General features: G+C 45.9%; 1 protein-coding gene across 1 annotated transcript in view; it reads right to left on the bottom strand.

Annotated features, from left to right (window-relative positions):
- The window catches only part of GUCY1B1 (guanylate cyclase 1 soluble subunit beta 1), a 392,747-nt gene that overhangs the window by 117,434 nt on the left and 253,754 nt on the right, over nt 1–21,559 (bottom strand). Inside the window, exon 10 of the mRNA XM_069243115.1 lies at nt 12,624–12,861. Within this exon, the coding sequence (XP_069099216.1) occupies nt 12,624–12,861 (238 nt within the window). The remainder of the gene's footprint in view (nt 1–12,623; nt 12,862–21,559) is intronic.

The raw sequence follows: 21,559 nt of genomic DNA, 5'->3' as shown, positions 1-21,559 counted from the left end.
TAGGAAAGTACCATCTTCCCTGGCATGTTACCCCCATTTTTCACTGTATATATGTTGTTTTAGTTGTATGTGTCACTGGGACCCTGGTAACCCAGTGCTCATAAGTGTGCCTGAATGTGTTACCTGTGTAGTGACTAACTGTCTCACTGAGGCTCTGCTAATCAGAACCTCAGTGGTTATGCTCTCTCATTTCTTTCCAAATTGTCACTAACAGGCTAGTGACCATTTTTACCAATTTACATTGGCTTACTGGAACACCCTTATAATTCCCTAGTATATGGTACTGAGGTACCCAGGGTATTGGGGTTCCAAGAGATCCCTATGGGCTGCAGCATTTCTTTTGCCACCCATAGGGAGCTCTGACAATTCTTACACAGGCCTGCCACTGCAGCCTGAGTGAAATAACGTCCACGTTATTTCACAGCCATTTTACACTGCACTTAAGTAACTTATAAGTCACCTATATGTCTAACCTTTACCTGGTAAAGGTTAGGTGCAAAGTTACTTAGTGTGAGGGCACCCTGGCACTAGCCAAGGTGCCCCCACATTGTTCAGGGCCAATTTCCCTGACTTTGTGAGTGCGGGGACACCATTATACGCGTGCACTACATATAGGTCACTACCTATATGTAGCTTCACAATGGTAACTCCGAATATGGCCATGTAACATGTCTATGATCATGGAATTGCCCCCTCTATGCCATCCTGGCATAGTTGGCACAATCCCATGATCCCAGTGGTCTGTAGCACAGACCGTGGTACTGCCAAACTGCCCTTCCTGGGGTTTCACTGCAGCTGCTGCTGCTGCCAACCCCTCAGACAGGCATCTGCCCTCCTGGGGTCCAGCCAGGCCTGGCCCAGGATGGCAGAACAAAGAACTTCCTCTGAGAGAGGGTGTGACACCCTCTCCCTTTGGAAAATGGTGTGAAGGCAGGGGAGGAGTAGCCTCCCCCAGCCTCTGGAAATGCTTTCTTGGGCACAGATGTGCCCAATTCTGCATAAGCCAGTTTACACCGGTTCAGGGGACCCCTTAGCCCTGCTCTGGCGCGAAACTGGACAAATGAAAGGGGAGTGACCACTCCCCTGACCTCCCCTGGGAGGTGTCCAGAGCTCCTCCAGTGTGCTCCAGACCTCTGCCATCTTGGAAACAGAGGTGCTGCTGGCACACTGGACTGCTCTGAGTGGCCAGTGCCACCAGGTGACGTCAGAGACTCCTTGTGATAGGCTCCTTCAGGTGTTGCTAGCCTATCCTCTCTCCTAAGTAGCCAAACCCTCTTTTCTGGCTATTTAGGGTCTCTATCTCTGGGGAAACTTTAGATAACGAATGCAAGAGCTCATCCGAGTTCCTCTGCATCTCTCTCTTCACCTTCTGCCAAGGAATCGACTGCTGACCGCGCTAGAAGCCTGCAACACTGCAACAAAGTAGCAAAGACGACTACTGCAAATCTGTAACGCTGATCCTGCCGCCTTCTCGACTGTTTTGCTGGTGGTGCATGCTGTGGGGGTAGTCTGCCTCCTCTCTGCACTAGAAGCTCCGAAGAAATCTCCTGTGGGTCGACGGAATCTTCCCCCTGCAACCGCAGGCACCAAAAAGCTGCATTACCGGTCCCTTGGGTCTCCTCTCAGCACGACGAGCGAGGTCCCTCGAATCCAGCAACTCTGTCCAAGTGGCCCCCACAGTCCAGTGACTCTTCAGTCCAAGTTTGGTGGAGGTAAGTCCTTGCCTCACCTCGCTAGACTGCATTGCTGGGAACCGCGACTTTTGCAGCTACTCCGGCCTCCGTGCACTTCCGGCAGAAATCCTTTGTGCACAGTCCAGCCTGGGTCCACGGCACTCCTAAGTTGTTCTCCGGCGACGTGGGACTTCTTTGTGCGACTTCGGGTGAGCACCATTTCACGCATCCTCGTAGTGCCTGTTTCTGGCACTTCTCCGGGTGCTACCTGCTGCTAAGAGGGCTCCTTTTCTTGCTCGACGTCCCCTCTACCTCCTGGTCCAATTTGAGACCTCCTGGTCCCTCCTGGGCCACAGCAGCATCCAAAAACGCTAACCGCATGATTTGCAGCTAGCAAGGCTTGTTGGCGTTCTTTCGGCAGGAAAACACTTCTGCACGACTCTACAAGGCGAGAGGGATCCGTCCTCTAAAGGGGAAGTCTCTAGCCCTTTGCGTTCCTGCAGATACCGCAGCTTCTTCTGTCCAGTAGAAGCTTCTTTGCACCCACAGCTGGCATTTCCTGGGCATCTGCCCATCTCCGACTTGCTTGTGACTTTTGGACTTGGTCCCCTTGTTCCACAGGTACCCCAGATTGGAAATCCAGCGTTGTTGAATTGTTGGTTTGTGTCTTTCCTGCATTATTCCTCTAACACGACTTCTTTGTCCTTAGGGGAACTTTAGTGCACTTTGCACTCACTTTTCAGGGTCTTGGGGAGGGTTATTTTTCTAACTCTCACTATTTTCTAATAGTCCCAGCGACCCTCTACAAGGTCACATAGGTTTGGGGTCCATTCGTGGTTCGCATTCCACTTTTGGAGTATATGGTTTGTGTTGCCCCTATCCCTATGTTTCCCCATTGCATCCTATTGTAACTATACATTGTTTGCACTGTTTTCTAAGACTATACTGCATATTTTTGCTATTGTGTATATATATCTTGTGTATATTTCCTATCCTCTCACTGAGGGTACACTCTAAGATACTTTGGCATATTGTCATAAAAATAAAGTACCTTTATTTTTAGTATAACTGTGTATTGTGTTTTCTTATGATATTGTGCATATGACACTAAGTGGTACTGTAGTAGCTTTACCCGTCTCCTAGTTCAGCCTAAGCTGCTCTGCTAAGCTACCATTATCTATCAGCCTAAGCTGCTAGACACCCTATACACTAATAAGGGATAACTGGGCCTGGTGCAAGGTGCAAGTACCCCTTGGTACTCACTACAAGCCAGTCCAGCCTCCTACACTTTCTGTAAGCTCTCCTTCACCAGACTCAAGGGACCCCTAACAGAGTGGCCATACAGTAACTCAAAATGACTAAAGCCAAGCCCTTTTTGAGGCACCTTTCTGTAGGTGAACAGAATGCATGGCAAGATGATGTCCCACGTCTGCCTCAAGGGCTCTGACAGGCCCATGATCATGCATTTTAGGGTGTGGTTGAATCTTACAACCAGACCATTTCTTTAGGGGTGGTAAGGAGAGGTGAACTTATAAGTTACCCTACACACCTGCCACAGACACTTCATATATGTGGATATGAATTTGGTACCCCTATCACATACCACTTCCTTGGGGAAAACCCCCATAAACACAGGACCCACCACAGGGGAACTGGTTGATCTCAGCAGAATGGCTTCCGGGTACCACAATGTCAATACCGACCCTTTCAAAGGTGGTACTAATTACAGAAAAAGTTTGGAGGGGAGCCTTACATTTCCCCTCACTCTTGCCACTTACCAGACAATTTTGGCAAGAACTACAATGAGCATTCGAATGCCTGTGCATTAGGGACCAGTAAAAGTGGGTGACAAGCCGTTCAAAGGTCTTGTCCTGCCCCAAATGTCCAGCTTACGGCACGTCATGAACCAGACCCAGTACAAAGGCTCTGAAGCACTGAGGTACCAGTAGCACACGGGGTGATCAGGCTCAGCAACCATAGGCTGACTATACAGGAGGCCGTCCTCCCAATAGATTAGGTGAGATCCTGGCTCCTTGCCAGACCCCTGGTCAGCAGCCTGCTACCGCAAACCCACTAGAGTAGCGCATGTTTTTTCTGCCTCACATAATGCTTCCCTGGTGGGTCCCCCTTCCAACTGCCACTGCGACAGCTCAGAGACCTCCCCCAGTCAGCCACATGTTCCCCTGTAAGCTCCAGTGCATCACCCTCAGGCTCTGCATCCTCCCGAACCATGGGAACTTCTGGGTCCGGTTTCCTGCGACCCTTGCCCTTCCTCTTTTGGCGGTCCCCTAGGCCACTGTTTCAGGCTCTAGGGGCTCTTGACCACCCTGAGGGGCTGCCATTGACCTGGTGGATATACATACCCACTCAGGTAGACCCAACATCTCCAAGTGTGACCTATGTTCCACCTCCTTCCAAGGGGAATCCTCCAGGTCATTGCCAAGCAAACAAACCACAGGCATGGTTGGACTCACAGCTACTTTTAGGGAACCTGAGACCCCCCCATTCAAAGTGAACCTGCACCACTCTGCACAGGTGCTCTGAGTTGTCCACTGCAACTACTTGTTGAAGTGCATGGGATCTATCTGCTCTTCAGAAACCAGGTGACTCCTCACGGTAGTCACACTGGTTCCTGTGTCTCTCAGAGCCTCTACCTTCTGTCCATTAATGGTCACCCACTGCCTGTACTTTTTAGTGTTCTCAGGCACAAGGGTTTTCTGGACCATCTCACTGTTCCCTAGTGAGACAAGGGTCATCTCAGTTTCCACCTACCTGGAACCAACTTCTCCCCAAGTGCTATACTAGCCAACCCCTTTGACTGCGCACAAGAGGATGCCGGTGTACACTTGGGGCATTTGGGGTCCCCCCTCACGTGACCCAGCTGGTCACATGCATGACACTTACGGGGGGACCCCCTTCCACAGGTCTCCCTTTGGTGAACCATGGCTTCTTTTCACTTGGGAGCTGGGAATCCTGACCCTGGGAACTACATTGGGGCCCTTTAAAGAACTCCCCCTGTTTACCCTTACCCCCCTCTTTCTTCTGAGAGGGACTCTGGCCACCCTTGGCGTGGTCTCCACCATACCTCTTCTAGAACCTGGTGCTCTCCCAGCAGTCCACATCCCCTCACAAGCTTCCTGGGGTCAGTCAGCTTGCTTTCAATTAGGTTCTGGCGCAGCTCTGGAAAACATAAACTGTACAGGTGCTCCCAAGTAATTAAATTGTAAAGCCTTTCATATGTTGTTAAAATTCGGGCCTTCAATCAACCATCCAGTGACCTGCAAAAGGAATTAACACATTCCAACCATGTTTGAGATTCCTTCTTCTTATAGGACTTAAACTTGTCATTGTGCTGCTCAGGGGTGTGAGATCATACCTTGTGATCAGGATGCCCTTCATGATAGGGTAGGTGAGCCCCTTGGGATCCCCAAAGGATGTCAAGGTGCCCCTCCCCTCTACCTCGAAGTGCTTCCACAGACCTGCCCCCCAATGAGCTTCAGGGATCAGATTCATATGGAGAGCAGACACATATCCCTTGAACCATAACAGTATGTCATCCTCCCTCTTGTAATCCTTCACTAGGTCTTTGGGAATGTGCACCCTCCTCTCAGGCTGCACTGGGCTATTGCCGCCACCATGCTATTAGACTGGCTCCTCTGGCCCAGCTCCCTCAAGCTGAGCTCAGGAGCCAACAATAACTTGTTCTCTTCTATGGCCATCCTTATTTTCTTCAACTCCAACTGGTGAGCCCTCTCTGACTGTCTGTCCTGCAACTCTTCAGGAGTCAGACCCTTGGATGACACACTGCTACCTGCCCTGGAGACCCTCTCCCTGGACATAACAGGCCCACCCACTATACCATTGTGAATACTCTGCACCACCTCCTTCTTACCCTCATCCTCGTCCTCTGTGTGCCACTCAGCTTCCTTGGCTGTCACCCAGGCAGCTCCTCCTTCCTGGTGATGCTCCTAATGGGACATGCAAGATCCTTACAGAACTGTTTCATTTGGGCAACTGTGTAACTCTCCAATTTCCCTAAATCAAAAGCAGCTCTAGCTGATGCCTCTCCAGATTGAGACATGATGAAGAGTTAAATGTGCAAAGTTACAAAGGCAGGAAACAAGTTCCGAAATGGAGTTCAAAAGTCAATAAAGGATTACCACCAAATGGAAGTAGGGAAAAATCGAAAAGAGAGAAAAAAACAATATACCAAAGACAAGTACTTTGTGGTCACATAATAGTCTGCATTGAAAACCGTAGTGTACACTTAATTACTGTATGTCAAGTACAAATACAAGTCCAGTCCCAACTGCTGAGCACCAATGTTAGAAATGGGTCTTTGGTTGGCAGTCAGGTTACCCCCGTCCAAGCAGGGCCATCACTCTAGTCGGGGTAAAGGAGAATCACCCTCAGCTAACCCCCACTCACCCACTTGGTACCTTGGCACGAGCAGGCAGGCTTAACTTCAGTTGTGTAAAGTATTTGTACCAACACACACAGTAATACAGTAAGAACACCACAAAATGACTCCACACAGGTTTAGAAAAATAGCCAATATTTATCTAAACAAAACAAGACCAAAACGACAAAAATCCGACATACCCAAGTCAAGTGTTAATTTTTAAAGATTAAACTCAAAAATAGCACTTAGAAACACAAAATGCTTTGATGAGGTGATAACACAGTGTCGTGATGGAGTCATTCCCAACAATCCAATGCCAATGGTGCCAGGTACGGAGTCACACAGACCCCCAGGTACCGTACCTTAGTAAAATGTGAGAACAAGCAGGTGCGCGAAGTCGGGGATTGCGGCGTCGCTGAATCCGAGGAGGTGTCAGTTCCAGTGCTGTGGGGCGAAGGAGCGGAGGCGTCGTAAAGAGGTGTTGGGTCCTTGCTGCAGAGAGGTGGAGGTGAGGCATCGTCGGTGCGAAGCGTTGAATCTGCGCACTTTGGGCGGAGTCGATATTTGGCGTCACTACATGGTGCAGCGACTTCCACAGTGTCGCTGATTTCAGCAGGGCTGCAGCGATGTGTTGGGCCTGCGCGGGTCGTCGCACTCCTGCGACGACCACGGAGACCGTTGCAGGCAGCGTCACAGGATTCAGCAGCGGCATCAGTCATGAGTCGGCCGAAGTCAGTTTTCTTGGATTTTCACCAGCTTTTCCTTTCAAGGGCCCAGGGAATAGATAGGGCACCACTTGTCAGGGCAGGAGTCTCAGCAGAGAGTCCAGGTGCTGGTAGGGGAAATCTTTGATGGTCCTGAGACTTCAGAACAGGGGGCAAGCTTAGTCCAAGCCCTTGAAGATTCTTCTCAAGCAGGAATATACCACAAAGTCCAGTCTTTGTCCCATTTCACAGGCAGAAGCAGCAACTGCAGAATAGCCCAACAAGCACAGTCACAGGCAGGGGCAGCACTTCTCAGCTCTTCTCCTTGGCAGAGGTTCCTCTTTATTCCAGAAGTGATCTAGGGCCAGATGTACAAAAGGTTTTGCATGGCGCAAACAGCAAAATGTGCTGTTTGCGCCATGCAAAACGCGCATAGCGATGCTCATTCCCATTTTGCGAGTCAGTCACTTGGTTACAGACTTGCAAAATGGGAATGCGACTCACAAATAGGAAGGGATGTACCCCTTCCTCTTTGCGATTCGCATCGCGATGCAGAATTGCTTTGTGACCGCGAACGCGGTCGCAAACAATTTGCAGTTAGCACCCATGTGAAGTGGGTGCTAACCCATTCGCAAAAGGGAAGGGGTCCCTATGGGACCCCTTCCCCTTTGTGAATGGCTCTGAAAATATTTCTTTAGAACAGGCAGTGGTCCTATGGACCACTGCCTACTCTAAAAAAATGAAACAAAAACGTTTCATTTTCTCAAGTGTATTGCAACTCGTAAAACAGGCTGCAATACAAAAATAAAAAAATGCTTTATTAAAAAGCAGTCAGACATGGTGGTCTGCTGTCTCCAGCAGGCCACCATCCCTGTGAGTGCAGCGAATCGCAAGAGGGTCGCAAATTACGACCCACTTCATTAATATTAATTAGGTGGGTCTTTGCGACCCCCTTGCGATTCGCAGATGGTGTCAGGGACACCATCTTGCATATGGGTTTGTGACTCGCAAATTGCGAGTCACTCAGACTCGCAATTTGCGAGTCCCAAACCCGTACTTACCTACATCTGGACCTTAAACTTTAGGGGTTTTGGGTCCTCTTCTTATACTTCTTTCTTCCTTTGAAGAAGGCCTACTTCAAAGGAAAGTCTCTCTTGTTTGTAAGATCCTTCCTTGCCCAGGCCAGGCCCCAGACACACATCAAGGTGTTTGAGACTGTATTGTGTGAGGGTAGGCACAGCCCTTTCAGGTGTGAGTGACCACTCCCCCCCTCCCTCCTAACACCGATGGCTCCTCAGGATATGCAGGCTACACCCCAGCCCCCTTTGTGTCACTGTCTAAAGAGAGGTGCAAACAGCCCAACTGTCAAACTGACCCAGACATGGAATGCACAAACAGGCAGAGTCACGGAATGGTTTAAGCAAGAAAATGCCTACTTTCCAAAAGTGGTATTTTCAAACACACAATCTAAAAACCAACTTCACTAAAAGATGTGTTTTTAAATTGTGAGTTAAGAGACCCTAAACTACACATGTCTATCTGCTTCCAAAGGGAATCTGGGCTTTACTAATATTTAAAGGCAGCCCCCATGTTAACCTATGAGAGAGATAGGCCTTGCAACAGTGAAAAACGAATTTAGCAGTACTTCATTGTTAGGACATGTAAAACACATAAGTACATGCCACACCTCTTACATACACTGCACCCTACCCATGGGGCTACCTACGATCTATCTCAGGGGTTCCTTACATGTATAAAAGAGAAGGTTTAGGCCTGGCAAGTGGGTACTCTTGCCAAGTCGAATTGGCAGATTTAAACTGCCCACACAGACACTGCAGTGTCAGGTCTGAGCCATGTTTACAGGGCTACTTATGTGGGTGGCACAACCAGTGCTGCAAGCCGATTAGTAGCATTTGACATACAGGCCCTGGGCACCTCTAGTGCACTGTACTAGGGACTTACTAGTAAATCAAATATGCCAGTCATGGAAAGTCAATTATGTGGTGAATCCTAGTTTGTTTTAATAGGACTACAGGGGTTAGCTTAGCCATTGGCTTGCAGACTCGTGCTCCCGTCACTTAATGACTTTTACCCCTCCTAGCCCACTCTGTTTTAGTGAATTTATGCCTTGTTTTGACTTAGGCCTATATTTTGATTTTCCTTATCAGTGCCACCGCGCTAAGGCATCAAGATCAGGCAACAAATACAAACAAACTGAAGGTGACGCGTTAAGTACTTTCCCTCTTCGCGCTTTCGAGGGAATTGTTTATACTAATTACCGTCCCAAGCACGGCTTGTTATCTATTGTTTCAGAACTAACCCATGTCAGGGGTCCAGGCAGATCTGTATATATACTCCTTACTTTATCAGATAGGCAGAGTGATTCCAACCAGGTGCTATCGCTGTGGCACGTCGCATTGACACTGACCCAGTCTTCATGTTCCTGCGGAGTCTGAGTTAGAGACCTCATTCCAAGGCAACAAGGGTTAAGGGCTCTTCGCATGGACATGGTATTGGCAGATTGAAGTTTAACATACCTAGCTCTATTCTGGGTTAGAGGTTAGGCCTACAGAGTAGGGTATTGGGACATATAACACACTTCATAATATCGAGTGAATGCAAGATGGTAGGAGTCTTTGTGTTAAAAACTCTTGTCTTCACCATTCTGTTCCTTGCATTGCTCTTCATTCTAATCATTGCAGCCCATGCAACTTATCGCAGATTGAAGTTTTGATGAAATAAATATTATTCAAACTTTACTGGATCTTCTTCATTGTCTGTGTGTGATTGAGATATGTTGTTAATGTGAGAAAGGGGTAATCACCGTTTAACCACGACTCTCCCTGAGATGTCATGCTTTTGAGTCCATGCGTAAAGGCTGCCACAAATCACATTTGACTGTTTAGAGTTTTTGGTGAGGTACTGCTAGTGAGCTCGAAGGGTTGGGACGACGGTTGCATTTTGTTGTAGGATTGGCATAGTCACCTACAAACGTAAGTACTGTCATCCTTAAACCAGCAGCCTTGGCTAGAACAAGAGTCCAACTACGACAATTACACATACATTGTACATATGAGCACTTGTACTTTAGCACTGGATAGCAGTGGCAAAGTGCCCAGAGTAACAAAAAACAGCAAAAACAGAGTCCAGCACACATCAGCAACCTGGGAAACAGAGTCAAAAAGTTAGGGGAGACCACACCAAGGATGCCAAGTCTAACAAGTATCCAGTGTCTGCATTGTAGCTCTCTGCTTCATTATCACTCTCATTTCCTTGCTTCTTAGTTTAGCAGTGTCCTTCCTCTTCCTGCATTTGTCCCTCCTCTGGGGCATTGACTCATTACTTGTGTCTTCCCACTGCCCATTTTTTAGGTGCACTCTTATCTTTGTCTTTAAACACTTTACCAGACTGCATCTTTTTTGAGTTGTCTCCCTTGCATACTTGCCAACTATCCTCGACCTTCCCTCCTGCTGACACTCTGCTTGCATCTTCTTGCCACCAGCTCTTCCACTCTCCATTAAGAGCTTGCCCTGTCCCTCCCAGCATCCTCTTACTATTCATTGTTACCAACCTGCCACCATACGTCCCTCCCATTCGCTGTTGTAGTCAGCTTGCCCACAGCTCCTCCCTACCTCTTCCAATGTTTATGCTGCCCAGACTCACCCTAATTCCCTGTGATGACTCCTGGCCCTCCCTCCTCTATGTTGTCTCCTCCCCTCTCCAAGTTACCTGCTGCCCTCACCCTCTGGATTGCCTGCTATCCCGCTCTTTCCCTCCATGTTTCCTTCTACCTCCATCCCTCTGTGTTGCCAATCACCTCCCACAATAAGAAAAACAAGCATTTGCAATGCATTAGGTCTCACATTCGTGAAAGTTAGCGGTATTGGCTTGGAAAATGTAATTATTTTTTTTTAAATGGTATGCAGGAGAGTGCTGAAATTTGCATAGCGCTACTGCCATTTGTATGATCTTGCGGCCCAGGAAAACCAGAAAATGGGTAATCAGTTATGAGGGTGGGGAGACAAGAGTATTATGGTGTGAAATGAGTAACAACACCCTTGAAAAAAAAAACACTCGGAGAATGCAAGATTAAGTAAAGCATGTGAAATGTAAACAGTAACAATATGGTTGCATGCTGAAAACAAGGAATGAGGCGGCACGATGGTGGCATGCCCCAAACAATGAAGAGAACATGTGGCCACCAGCGCAAACAAGCAAAATAGCGGCATGCCTAGAACAATGAAGAAACAACATACGGCCACTAGCGTGACCTGGCATGATAGCGAAATGCTCATAACAATTAAAAACACCATAAGACCACCAGAGTGAACCGGCGCGATAACAGCATGCTCCCAACAATGAAAAAACAACATAAGACCACCAGCATGAACCATTGCGATAGCGCCATGGCCCCAAAAAATTAGAAAACATCATACGCCACCAGCACGAACCGACACAATAGTGGCAAGCCGCCAACAATGAAGAAACAACTTACGGTTTGGCAGTACGAAGCTCACAATAACGACATGCCCCAAACAGCGAAGAAACAACATATGGCCATGCAAAAAAATAGTGGGCCAGACAAACCTATGTGGACGATCGTGCAATCATCCATGTAACAGTGTCAGTCTCCAGGGCATCACAAAGCAGCCTAAAGGCAGAGCAAACGTGAAGCATTTACCAATGAAAGCGTGTGCATTTTGAAAGGCAGACCAATGAATGAATGAAAGTCATGGGCGTGAGATGGGCATGGCTGAAGCCCACATACAGATTACAATGCATCAGAAAAACAGCGCTTGCGGGCTGCTTTGCTCAACCAAAAGACTGTATGTCGCAGCCAGCGCTGGCTGTGTCATAATGCCTTTTTGACTGCTTGCTCATCCATTAGTTTTTGTACCTCCCACACTCCCTCCACCTTTCTTTGTCGACTCTCGTCCAGCCCTTCAAGTGCAGGCCGTATCATTGCATTTTGTTTTTTTTTAGTTTCAGCAATGCTGCTGTACAACATGGCTAAAAAATCATTGGCAAAGTCAGGGCTTGCTGTTGGCTTTGTCAATGCTTGTTTATTTACCATTCCAACGTAGTAGATAGCCATATCGGAAGGATAAACTAATAAAAAAGAATGCACACAAAGTGCCAATGAGAACAAATACTTGCAAAGCCAGTAGCGCAGCACTCGCCTTGTAATATTAAAGTGTGCTGTTGTGAACTTTTGAAAGTGCAGCCTTAATTGCAACCTTTTCCCTGTCACATGGGCAGTAGAAATGTCTCCGTTTTTTTATTCAAAACGTGAATTAGGCAAAATAATGATTTTCATATACAAATTCATATACATTTCCACGTTCAGATTCTCACATACACCAATTTAAGTCACGAGTCATTTTTTGTGAGCCACCTCTACGTGTCCACTGGGCAACCAGTCAGTTGTTGGCCTTGCACTTATCACACTTTACAATGTAAAAAAGTAGTTATTTGGGAATGTGTTTTAAATTGATTAGATCATTGTATGAAATTTTTATTAACAAATCGAGGGAAGATTTTGTGCCTTGTACAAGAGAAGTGCAGCATGACTCTGCACATATACCAAAAAATATCTATTTGTAGATTTTTGAAAAACGGTTCTCTTTTAAACGTTTATAGGTATTACTGTGCCACCTGCGTTGTAGCATTCAACATGTTTTCAAAAGCAAGCAGCAGAAATGACATTGCCATACTAACATTAAACTTGCCACCCGCCATTCTATGGCAAAATACAGCACATGCAATTTGTGACTATATAACATTATACATCGTTAGATTAGATTCCCAAAAATAAACGTCATGTAATGTGTACAGAAAACTTACCTTATAAACATAAGGATTTTTCCGAGAATCTGTCAAAACGTCAAATCGTGTGTAAATATCATTAAGAAGATTAACAATTTTCATTGCTCCTTCTCCAGAGGCATGCTTGCTACAGAAGGAATTGAATCCCACAATACCACTGAAGAGGATAGTCACATTATCGTATCGTTTAGCCGCCACAGGACGCTTGTGTCTCAGTTCATTGGCTACAGAGGGGGGAAGTACTGAGTACAGCAACCTATCAAAAAAGAAAGAGTAAGTTAAAAGGAGATCGCAAACAAACCCAATCAAGTTTCTATGACTAATGTTAGAAATTGAAAGAAGTTGAAGAGTATGAAACTTCATCACAAGGGTTTGAAAATATTAAGGATATAGGGCCACATGTGCAAAGCATTTTCCTAGTTGCAATACGGCCCATTTGTGACTACAAAAAATACTTTTTGGGATGTAACATGCCCAAATTGTGAGTCTGTAATTTGTTACCGAATCGCAATTTGGGTGTTGTGATCCGGTATTAGGAAGGGGCGTGACGATGGTGTCCCTTCCCAACACTGAATCTGAAAAGATATGCACAAATGTTTTGAGACTAAAATGCAGTCACATGTGTGAATGTTTTGAGACCAAAATGTGGTTGCAAAAGATTCGTGGTTTACCGCCAATAGAAATTTGGTGGTGACCCATTTGTAAATGGGAATAGGTGCCTAGGGGCCACCGTACCCTTTGAGAATGGTTGGGAAAATATTTTTAAGAGTAGGCAGTGGTTAAACGGACCACTGCCTACTCTTAAAAAATGAAACTTAAACGTTTCATTTTTTCTTTTTAAATGCATCATGTTTTCCTTTAAGGAAAATTGGTTGTATTTTAAATAAAAAGATTGCTTTATTAAAAAATAAATCCAGACATGTTAATCTGCTGACGCCAGCATGCCACATTCCATGCAATTTTGGACATTCACAATGGGTCGCAAATTACGACCTGCCTCATGAATATTGATGAGGCACGTCCATTTGCGACTCACTGGAAATCACAGACAGTGTCAAACACACTGTTGTACATTTTATTTTGAGACTTGCTAATTGCAGGCCATATGTGCAAAGCATTTTCCTAGTTGCAATACGGTCCATTTGTGACTACACAAAATACTTTTTGGGATGTAACATGCCCAAATTGTGAGTCTGTAATTTGTTACCAAATCGCAATTTGGGTGTTGTGATCCGGTATTAGGAAGGGGCGTGATGATGGTGTCCCTTCCCAACACTGAATCTGAAAAGATATGCACAAATGTTTTGAGACTAAAATGCAGTCACATGTGTGAATGTTTTGAGACCAAAATGTGGTTGCAAAACATTCGTGATTTACCGCCAATAGAAATTTGGTGGTGACCCATTTGTAAATGGGAAGGGGTGCCTAGGGGCCACAGTACCCTTTGAGAATGGTTGGGAAAATATTTTTAAGAGCAGGCAGTGGTTCAACAGACCACTGCCTACTCTTAAAAAATGAAACTTAAACGTTTCATTTTTTCTTTTTAAATGCATCATGTTTTCCTTTAAGGAAAATTGGTTGTATTTTAAATAAAGAGATTGCTTTATTTAAAAAATAAATCCAGACATGTTAATCTGCTGACCCCAGCATGCCACATTCCATGCAATTTTGGACATTCACAATGGGTCGCAAATTACGACCTGCCTCATGAATATTGATGAGGCACGTCCATTTGCGACTCACTGGAAATCACAGACAGTGTCAAACACACTGTTGTACATTGTATTTTGAGACTTGCTAATTGCAGGCCATATGTGTAAAGCATTTTCCTAGTTGCAATACGGTCCATTTGTGACTACACAAAATACTTTTTGGGATGTAACATGCCCAAATTGTGAGTCTGTAATTTGTTACCAAATCGCAATTTGGGTGTTGTGATCCGGTATTAGGAAGGGGCGTGATGATGGTGTCCCTTCCCAACACTGAATCTGAAAAGATATGCACAAATGTTTTGAGACTAAAATGCAGTCACATGTGTGAATGTTTTGAGACCAAAATGTGGTTGCAAAACATTCGTGGTTTACCGCCAATAGAAATTTGGTGGTGACCCATTTGTAAATGGGAAGGGGTGCCTAGGGGCCACAGTACCCTTTGAGAATGGTTGGGAAAATATTTTTAAGAGCAGGCAGTGGTTCAACAGACCACTGCCTACTCTTAGAAAATGAAACTTAAACGTTTCATTTTTTCTTTTTAAATGCATCATGTTTTCCTTTAAGGAAAATTGGTTGTATTTTAAATAAAGAGATTGCTTTATTTAAAAAATAAATCCAGACATGTTAATCTGCTGACCCCAGCATGCCACATTCCATGCAATTTTGGACATTCACAATGGGTCGCAAATTACGACCTGCCTCATGAATATTGATGAGGCACGTCCATTTGCGACTCACTGGAAATCACAGACAGTGTCAAACACACTGTTTACATGGTATTTTGAGACTTGCTAATTGCGGGCCACATGTGCAAAGCATTTTCCTAGCTGTAATACGGCCCATTTGTGACTACAAAAAATACTTTTTGGGATGTAACATGCCCAAATTGTGAGTCTGTAATTTGTTACCGAATCGCAATTTGGGTGTTGTGATCTGGTATTAGGAAGGGGCGTGATGATGGTGTCCCTTCCCAACACTGAATCTGAAAAGATATGCACAAATGTTTTGAGACTAAAATGCAGTCACATGTGTGAATGTTTTGAGACCAAAATGTGGTTGCAAAACATTCGTGGTTTACCGCCAATAGAAATTTGGTGGTGACCCAATTGTAAATGGGAAGTGGTGCCTAGGGGCCACCGTACCCTTTGAGAATGGTTGGGAAAATATTTTTAAGAGCAGGCAGTGGTTCAACGGACCACTGCCTACTCTTAAAAAATTAAACTTAAACATTTCATTTTTTTCTTTTTAAATGCATCCTGTTTTCCTTTAAGGAAAATTGGTTGTATTTTAAATAAAAAGATTGCTTTATTTTAAAAAAAAATCCAGACATGGTAATCTGCTGACCCCAGCATGCCACATTCCATGCAATTTTGGACATTCACAATAGGTCGCAAATTACGACCTGCCTCATGAATATTGATGAGGCAGGTCCATTTGCGACTTACTGGAAATCACAGACAGTGTCAAACACACTGTTGTACATTGTATTTTGAGACTTGCTAATTACGAGTCGCAAAAAGTCACAATTAGGAACTTATTTAAAAAACAATCACAGACTTGGTAGTCTGCTGACCCAAGCAGGTCACCATCCGTGCAGTTTTGGACATTCCCAATGAGTCGCAAATTACGACCTGCCTCATGAATATTGATGAGGCAGGTCCATTTACGACCCACTGGAAATCGCAAACAGTGTCGAACACACTGTTGTGCTAATTGCAAGTCGCAAAAAGTCAGCGATTGTACATGTGGCCCATAATGTATAAAAAACTAAATTTAGATAATAATAGGATCGTTTTTGTACATGTGCTGAAGCATTCTTTGTTTAGGAAAGTTCGGATAACTCATCTTTTCTGTTGCTCTAGGACATAACTGTTTTAAAAGTGGTGTTTCTGGCTATTCGCAGTACTAAGAAGCTCTTTTGGAGTGAAAGTGCACTCTAAAAGTGTTAATTTGTTGATTCATTAGTGATATTGCATTTCTTCTCTTTCAAAGGATTGTAAATAAGGAATGCATCAACGGCCCAACTGCAAATATGTGGTACTCATGGAGATGGAGGAATATAGGACATAGAAGCAAATAAAAATAATAAGTTAAGAAAAAATTTAAATTTTATACGTTCTTTGTCTGACTTCTTTTTCTTAGTAAAGCTTTAGCTCTAAATTCTGCCACTGACGCATGTCTTCATTTTATGACTAGAGATATACACTCTATAAATATTAACAATGAGATGTTTCCATTCAGCAGTTTAGAAAATATAATATTGAAAAAGTGCATCACATTTCCAACCAAACGTTTCGATCTAGAAAGAAAGTATTAATATGAGAGTGAAGTCACACTATACACCTTTCATGAAAAAATTGAAACCTGAATTGTCAAACACTTTTATGGGCAGATACTGCAACACTGATTGTGGAATACCTGGGTGCCCGTGCTGTGCAAATGCTTCTAATAATATCCAAGGTGGGACTGGGACAGAAAATAGGCCCAGCACCAAAATAAAAGTGCCCCCCATTAGTGAATCAAATAACTAAAAATAAAGTGGCCTTATGTTGGCAAATTAGGACGGTTTTGCAAGTTATGGAAGACTGCATGGATTGGAGCTTGCTGCGGGCAATGTTTGTTTTAAGATCAGGGAAAATCAACAGTAAAACCAACCAAGCAAACCATAAAATAGGTCCACACACAGCCAAACAAAACAAGCATTTGCAATGCATTGGGTCTCGAGTTTGCTAGAGCTATCACCGTTATAAATTCCTAACTGAACTTTTGTTGCCACATAAATTGAAAATGAAAAGTAAAACAGTTGACATAAGCAAGCCAATTCAGAGCACCATGGCCACCATGAGAGAGACACAAAAGGAGAAATAAGTTCACTCCCAGTCAAACGTATCTGCACAAGTGCAATTATCCATGTAACAGGGTCGTTGGCCTAGGCGGTAACAAAACTGCCCCAAAGAGGTACAAACATAAAGCATTTACCAATGTCAACAATGGATTTTTGAAAGGCAAGCCCATGAACGAGTGATACTGATGGGCGTGCAGTAGTAGGAACATTAGAAAATCTATCCAATAGATTACAACATGTCAGAGCACTTGCTTTATTACTTACCGGTAATCTTCATTACTCCTGGTCCTGTTGTCTTTGTCCCATTCATCACTAATTGGAGATAACTATCTCCATGACAGAAAAAAGAATATGAGGAATGCTGGGATATCCTCTCCCCAGCCCCTCCCTCTGGTAGTATATAAGATGTACTTACCCAGCATTCCAGCTGCACTACCAAGCCCACAAAAGAAGGCCGGAGGCATGGGAGGGCGGGAGGGGCGTGATGAATGGGACGAGAACTACAGGACCAGGATTAATGAAGATTACCTGTAAGTAATAAAGCATTACCCTCAGGTCCCTCTAGTCCTTGTCCCATTCATCACTAATTGAAGAATACCCAAGCAGGCAAAACCGGCCTTCTGAAAAACCAGACCGAGCCAACACAACACCACAAGAAGGGATACCAAACAAAAAAACACAGGAAACCCGCAAAGAAAGAGCCAACAGACCCCAGGCCGAAGCCCCAGGCCAAGACTGAGGCCGACCTCAAACCAGAAAAGGGGTGACTGGGAACAGAGGAACCACTGCCAGCAGCCCAGCGGAGCATAAGGAGGGAACAGACAAGGACGGAACCTAGAAGACCGCAACAAGCCATAGAAACCAGCCAAAGCTCAAGAGAACCTCCAGAGTAGGAAGACCAGAAAACACAAAGGCCAGCGTAGCAGAAAGCTTGGGAGATGGACCCAAAAGAAACGCCCACCAATGAAAACCCCTGGGAAGGACCCAACAAAAACCACAAAGACAAAGGCACAGCCGGGAAGGAAAAGACCAGCTGGCGACATCCAGACCCAGAGAACTGAAGGCAGAAAAAGGACGCCTTGCAATCAAGGAAAAAAAAAGTAACTCCAGGAACAAGGAAGAACCAACACACAAAATGGATTCCAGAATCACAAAAAAACAAGACAGGCACCCAAGGCCCATGAATGCCAAGGGCCGGAGCCACCTCCACCAAAGAAGAGAGGGCTAACCAAGAGAGCATTGAAAAGGAGAAAAGTGGAACAGCAGCAACACTCAGAGAGACACAGGAGCTGAACCAAAGGCAAGCAGACCAAAACACCACATAGCGACAGACAAAACCCAGGAAAGCCCAAGCACAGCAGCCCATGCCAGACATAGACCAGACAGAGAGCAGCTGCAGGGGAAGAGCAATGAAGGCCACCGACAGGCAACCCAAAGGGAACGAAAACCCACATCCACAAGGAGGAAAACCACAAAAAAGCAACCACCACCCGGAGCACATCCCAGATGAAGGGCAGAAACAGGGCAACTATGCCACTAAGGGAAAGAAGCCAAACAAACACCATGGCCAGGGGGCCGACAGGTCTCCCATCCTCCAGGAACCCCTGCAGACAACATGCACCAGAGGGGAAGCGGAGCATGGGGACAGGAAACAACAAGAACAGCCCCATCAACACCAAGGAACAGAGGAAAACAACAGGAAAGAGGGAACAGGAGACGAACAGCCCCCCAAAAAAAGTCAAAAAGAGACACCTCTCTGAGGGAGGCCGAGGGCATCAGCACGGCCGCACGACTCTAGGAAATTTGCCAAGGCAGGACAACAGCAGCCTGAGGCATGATCCGAGTGACCAACGGCAGCCAAGAGATGGCCCAGGGGACCTGCCCAGCCAGCCCGACAGGAAAGAACCCTGAAGTGGACCTCCCCAAACAAGAATCACTCAACCGCAGTGGGGCTGGAATCAAGGAACCCCACCCAACAGAAAACCTGAACACACATCACCAGGCACGGGACACAGGCCGAAACAAACGAAGAACCCACGAGGGGCAAGGAAAAATGCACCACCAGCGGAAAAAAGGCAGCAGCTGGAACTGGACCCTGGCCAACAAACCCCAAGAACCAAAACCCAGAAAGGAGGTCCCAACCCTGCGCGGAGAACCACAGGATAGCCGGCCCTAACCAATGGTGGTGCCAGAACAGGGACCAAACCCAGGAACTACACCCTGAAAGGGGCCCAGGGACCAAACAATAAAGAGCACCACCAGGAAAGCCACCACTCCCAGCAACTAATGCAGCAGTGACTAGCGACCGACACTGGGACACCCAAAAAACGTACCAGGCCAAAAAGACCCACCCAGAGACAGCCCCCCAGCAACCAGGGAAGAACAGGAGCGAGAGCCCCATCCCGAAAAGGACACTGTTGGACTTTTTGCCTTACGCAGGGTCATCCCCAGTCTTTTTGCCTCCTTCCTCCTGGTTTTTCTGACCTCTCGCTGTTGGCTCTAGGACTCTGAGCACTTTATCACTGCTGACCAGTGCTAAAGTGCAGGTGCTCTCCCATCTAAAGTTGGTATGATTGGCTTATACCTAATTGGCATATTTAATTTACCTATAAGTCCCTTATACAGTGGTATCTCTATACCCAGGGCCTGTAAATTAAATACTACTAGTGGGCCTGCAGCAATGCTTGCGCCACCCACTGAAGTAGACTTTCAAACCTGTCTCAGGCCTGCTAGCGCAGGGCCTGTGTGCGCAGTTTCTACCACAGGGACCTGGCATCTAAACTTACTTGCCTGGCCCAGCACTCCCCTTTTACTACATGTAAGTCACCCCTAAGGTACGCCCTAGCTAGCCCTATGGGCAGGGTGTCATGTATGTAGAAAGGCAGGACATGTGCCATATTGCATGGCCTGTCCTGGTAGTGACAAACAGCCTAACTTGGTGGAGGAGGCTTCAACTTTTTAGAAACGTTTTGAAAGTTTAGAGGTACCCGGGTCTGTGCTAGAGACTCGGGGGATCATGTAATTGTCTCCCCAATGCCAGAATGGCATTGAGGTGACAATTCCATGATCTTAGACATGTTACATGGCCATGTTCGGAGTTACTATTGTGATGCTGTACATAGGTAGTGACCTATGTACAGTGCACGCTTGTAATGGTGTCCCCGCACTCACAAAGTCCGGGGAATTTGCCCTGAACAATGTGGGGGCACCTTGGCTAGTGCCAGGGTACCTACACACTAAGTAACTTAGCACCCAACCTTTACCAGGTAAAGGTTAGACATATAGGTGACTTATAAGTTACTTAAGTGCAGTGGTAAATGGCTGTGAGACAATGTGGGCATTATTTCACTCAGGCTGCAGTGACAGGCCTGTGTAAGAATTGTCAGAGCTCCCTATGGGTGGCAAAAGAAATGCTGCAGCCCATAGGGATCTCCTGGAACCCCAATACCCTGGGTACCTCAGTACCATATACTAGGGAATTACAAGGGTGTTCCAGTATGCCAATGTGAATTGGTGAAATTGGTCACTAGCCTGTTAGTGACAATTTAGAAAGTAAAAAGAGAGCATAACCACTGAGGTTCTGGTTAGCAGAGCCTCAGTGAGACAGTTAGTCATCACACAGGGAACACATACAGGGCACACTTATGAGCACTGGGGGCCTGGCTGGCAGGGTCCCAGTGACACATACACTAAAACAACATATATACAGTGAAATATGGGGATAACATGCCAGGCAACATGGCACTTTCCTACACTTGGTGTCTCACTGCTGTGAGTGCGGCCTTCTCATAGGATTGCATTAGAAATGCCCTGCCTTATGTGTAAGGGGTATTGTCTGATTTATGAGGGGTAGCGTAGGCGTGTTTGGTATGGCTGTGATGGTGATGGTAAATACTGCTTACTGGTGTGGGTGTATTTTTTATTACTATCACAGAAATGCCACTTCTAGAAAGTGCGCATTTATCTGTACTTATGACTCTGGTGTTTTGCAGCTTGACTCCAATCCACGTCTGGGAAGAGTGACAGTTGGGGCTTTGTGCATACTTTTCAGACAGCCTGTACACAGGGAGGGTGGAGGTGTCACAGAGGTGCATCTGCATACTGAATAGTCTTCCTGGGATGAGAGAAGGGAGAGTCGGGGCACTCCTACATTTGTAAAGGCTGTGCCCTTGCCTCACACAATAGGGTCATTAACCCCCCACTGATGTTTGGAGCCTGTGCTGAAAAGAGAGAGGGGGCACTCCCAGAACCAGTTGTAACTGGCTGGAACCTCCTCTCCCTACCATTGTAAAACAGTGTAAGAACTGACTATAAGTACAGAGGAATTTTCCCCACAATTTGAACATTCTTGGAACTTGAAACTGGACACAGAACGCTGATGAATGGACTCACCAGGA

This window comes from Pleurodeles waltl, chromosome 1_2, assembly GCF_031143425.1.
Source record: "Pleurodeles waltl isolate 20211129_DDA chromosome 1_2, aPleWal1.hap1.20221129, whole genome shotgun sequence".
NCBI lineage: Eukaryota > Metazoa > Chordata > Amphibia > Caudata > Salamandridae > Pleurodeles > Pleurodeles waltl.
Note: the sequence above shows the minus strand (reverse complement) of the source record. Positions and strands in the feature narration are given on the sequence as shown.